At 42.8% G+C, this 3,709-nt stretch overlaps 2 protein-coding genes across 2 annotated transcripts; both read left to right on the top strand.

Moving 5' to 3' along the window:
- The first annotated feature begins 311 nt into the window (after positions 1 to 311).
- On the top strand, positions 312 to 1,086 carry LOC106342458 (pleckstrin homology domain-containing protein 1). The gene has a single exon (XM_013781399.1). The coding sequence runs from the start codon at positions 469 to 471 to the stop codon at positions 904 to 906; it is 438 nt and encodes a 145-aa protein (XP_013636853.1). The 5' UTR covers positions 312 to 468; the 3' UTR covers positions 907 to 1,086.
- A 360-nt stretch (positions 1,087 to 1,446) lies between these two features.
- On the top strand, positions 1,447 to 3,223 carry LOC106342456 (UDP-glycosyltransferase 71D1-like). The gene is made up of 2 exons (XM_013781398.1): positions 1,447 to 1,536; positions 1,644 to 3,223. Exon 2 carries the CDS (start codon positions 1,714 to 1,716, stop codon positions 3,106 to 3,108), a length of 1,395 nt encoding a protein of 464 aa, XP_013636852.1. The 5' UTR covers positions 1,447 to 1,536; positions 1,644 to 1,713; the 3' UTR covers positions 3,109 to 3,223.
- The last annotated feature ends 486 nt before the right edge of the window (positions 3,224 to 3,709 follow it).

The following is a 3,709-nucleotide window of genomic DNA, read 5'->3' as shown; positions in this document are numbered from 1 at the left end:
AGGGAAAACCTAACTTTTTTTTTAATCATCACATAATTTCTTAATTGAAAATTTATAATATAAAACATAATCTAAAAACATAATTAAAAACTAAAAAAAGAAGTTAAAGTTATTTATTGGTTTAACCGGTGGTTCAACCGGTATCGGGTTCCGGTTTTTACGGGTTTTTGCGGGTTTCTAAATATTGGATTTTTCACAAAATCCAAACCGGATTTTTTCTGGGTCACCGGGTTTACCGGTTCAACCGCGGATCCGGGTCGGGTTTCAAAACACTGCGATTTAGTAATGAAAATCTCTCAACAGTTATTGCGTGTCCCAATAATACGCAGCGTGAACACGACCGACTTCATTGAAAGAGTGACCAATACGCTGCGTATTAACGGAAATGAATTAAAAGGCGATCAAGGCAGTTGAGCTTGAGAGCGAGCCGCGTGTGTGAGAGAGAGATTTAAGGAGAGACGGAGGAGGATGGAGAATCTTTGGCGAATCGCGACGGGTCAGGATCCGAACCGTGAAGATTACGAAGGGGTCGAGTTCTGGTCCAACCCAGAGCGATCCGGTTGGCTCACCAAGCAAGGCGATTACATAAAGACCTGGCGCCGACGCTGGTTCGTGCTCAAGCGAGGGAAGCTCCTCTGGTTCAAGGACCAGGCCGCCGCCGAAACCCGCGGATCTACCCCGCGCGGCGTGATCTCCGTCGGGGATTGCCTCACAGTCAAAGGAGCCGAGGACGTGGTGAACAAGCCTTTCGCCTTTGAGATTTCCAGCGGAAACTACACGCTGTTCTTCGTGGCGGATAACGATAAGGAGAAAGAAGAGTGGATCAACTCTATTGGAAGGTCCATTGTGCAGCACTCGAGATCGGTTACTGATTCTGAAGTCCTCGATTACGATCACAGGCGGTGACTTTAGCTCAAACTCTATGGTTTTTTTATATTTTTATCTTCGATGTAATGTTTGATTTTTGTCTTACTATTTCGCCTTTAGGGTTTCCACTCTTGTGTCTCTTGCTTAATTATTGTACCGATGTAAGTATGGCTCTCATGTCCTAGATCCTAATGTCTCTTTATTTATCTTCTTGATCGATTCTGTTGACTCAATAGTAGAAGGTAAACGTTCACAGGAGCACAACAAGAACTAGCTTCCCAGATTCTCATTCTACCGATCTGGTTTAGTTCGGTTTCTTCGGGTTGGATAGTTCGGTTTTTTTGGTTAGTGGACTGGAAACTGATATTTTTGCCAAATTGACTTCCAATTGTATCACGTGTTCCAAAAACAAAATCCAATTGTATTACTTCAAGCAGAACCAAAATTTTAAATTCACGGTTAAATTAGATAATTTTGGTTAGTTTATTCGAAATAATTGTATAAGTTGGTTTACTTTAGATTTCCGGAAATTTTGACATTCTCGGGTTGGCTCAAAACCGCAGGCTCTGTGATTAGTTTATCAGAACGAAGAAAGAGAGACGCAGGAAAATAGATTTCTTTTGGTTGTGGATCCCACTTGCTGATGTCGGCCATTATCTTTTAAATTTTGTAAGTTTATCTTCTCTCTTGAAACTGCCAAAGTGCCAAGGACCACCTCAGTAATCATCACGTGTGACAATGTCAAGATGAAACTAACTCTCTTTTTCCGTAATTAGTTTGCTGTTCTTGTCATTACAAGAGAAAAGCCTGAGGAGAGGAAAGAACAAAAGCTACCTCTTGTTAGAGATGAGGAACACAGAGCTCATCTTCATCCCAACACCAACCGTTGGTCACCTCGTTCCGTTTCTTGAACTTGCTAGGCGTCTCATCAACCAGGACGATAGGATCCGTATCACAGTCCTCGTGATGAAGCTCCAAGGTCAGTCTCATCTGGACACCTATGTTAACTCAATTGCCTCGTCTCTGCCCTTTGTTAGATTCATTGATGTCCCTGAGCTAGAAGATAAACCAACACTTGGCAGCACTCAATCTGCGGAAGCCTTCGTATACGACTTCACTGAGAGAAACATCCCTCTAGTGAGAAACATAGTCATTGGTATGTTATCGTCTCCTTCACTCGATGGAGTTAAGATGAAGGGAATAGTCGCTGATTTTTTCTGTCTCCCAATGGTTGACGTTGCAAGAGACGTAACTCTCCCTTTCTATGTGTTTTTGACTACAAGTTCCGGGTTCCTAGCTATGCTGCAGTATCTAGCAGATAGACATAGTAACGATACATCGGTTTTTGTAAGAGATTCCGGAGAAATGCTATCGATTCCTGGCTTTGTAAACCCTGTTCCAGTCAATGTTCTCCCGACAGCTCTGTTTATGGAAGATGGTTATGACGCTTACGTCAAACTTGCCATGTTATTTAACAAAACCAATGGAATACTAGTGAATAGCTCCATTGATATTGAGCCTTACTCCGTGAATCATTTTAGTAGTGAAAAGAGTTACCCTCCTGTTTATGCTGTTGGCCCTATATTTAACCCCAAGGCCCAGCCTCATCCGCATCAGGACCTTGGGGGTCGCGACGAGCTGATGAAATGGCTTGATGATCAGCCCGAGGATTCAGTTGTGTTCCTTTGTTTTGGGAGTATGGGGAGGTTAAAGGGTCCTGTAGTGAAGGAAATAGCTCATGGACTTGAGCTTTGTCAGTACAGATTCATCTGGTCACTCCGGGCAGAGGATGATTCTTTGCCTGAGGGGTTCCTTGACCGTGTCAAAGGACGGGGAATGGTATGCGGTTGGTCTCCTCAGGTGGAAATATTGGACCATAAGGCAGTGGGAGGTTTTGTTTCTCACTGCGGATGGAACTCTATAGTAGAGAGTTTATGGTTTGGTGTGCCGATCGTGACGTGGCCGATGTATGCAGAGCAACAGCTCAATGCGTTTCTGATGGTGAAGGAACTGAACCTCGCGGTGGAGCTGAAGCTTGATTACAGGGCACGTAGGGATGAGCTTGTGAGTGCAAACGAGATAGATGCAGCTATTCGTTGTGTGATGAACAAGTATGATGGTTTATTGAGAAAGAGAGTGATGGATATCTCTCAGATGGTGCGGAGAGCCACGTTGAATGCTGGATCTTCGTATTTGACTACTGAGAAATTCATACAGGACGTGATAGGAGTCAAGCCATAGACTTTTTTTCTCGCTATGTAATCTTGTTTATGTTATGGTCCTATGGATTTGCTTACTTTTGAACGTTGTTCCTCTCGTTGAGGTTTAAACATTCATTAGTCGTCTCATGCATGAAGCTTCTTTGCCTCTAATTACAACGTTTGCTATTTGTTTTGTACCAAATCAGTTATTTTCCTTAGTTGTCCTCTGGTGTTTCTTTGTGGCAATAAACCAATGCAACCGAAGATGAAGAAGTTTGTTACAACTTCAAAGACTCGACCTTATCTCTTTTATCTCTCTAAGCCAGGTCAAGTCTTTGCTTCTTCCTTATAACAGTCAAAATATTAACCTAGTACTCAACAGTTTCCACCTTGGTTTTACTCTTCGACCTTCATCTACAATCATCGGTTTCTCATGTGGATCACTTTCTTGAGTTACACCTTCCAGCTCTTTAAGCTTGTGAGACTGAGGGTCTGTTCGTTTCTTCATACGGATGAGCCCTCTAGATGGAGATAAGAGTTTTGTTTGTTTAGGCACTAAAAATGCAACTCATCCCGATGGATCATCCGGACGACTTTCAGAAATTTAGCCTTAACTTTAAAGTCCATTCAGCTGATCCAAT

This window comes from Brassica oleracea, chromosome C4 (genome assembly GCF_000695525.1).
Source record: "Brassica oleracea var. oleracea cultivar TO1000 chromosome C4, BOL, whole genome shotgun sequence".
In the NCBI taxonomy this organism is placed as follows: Eukaryota; Viridiplantae; Streptophyta; class Magnoliopsida; order Brassicales; family Brassicaceae; genus Brassica; species Brassica oleracea.
This window is presented reverse-complemented; position numbering and strand designations above follow the sequence as displayed.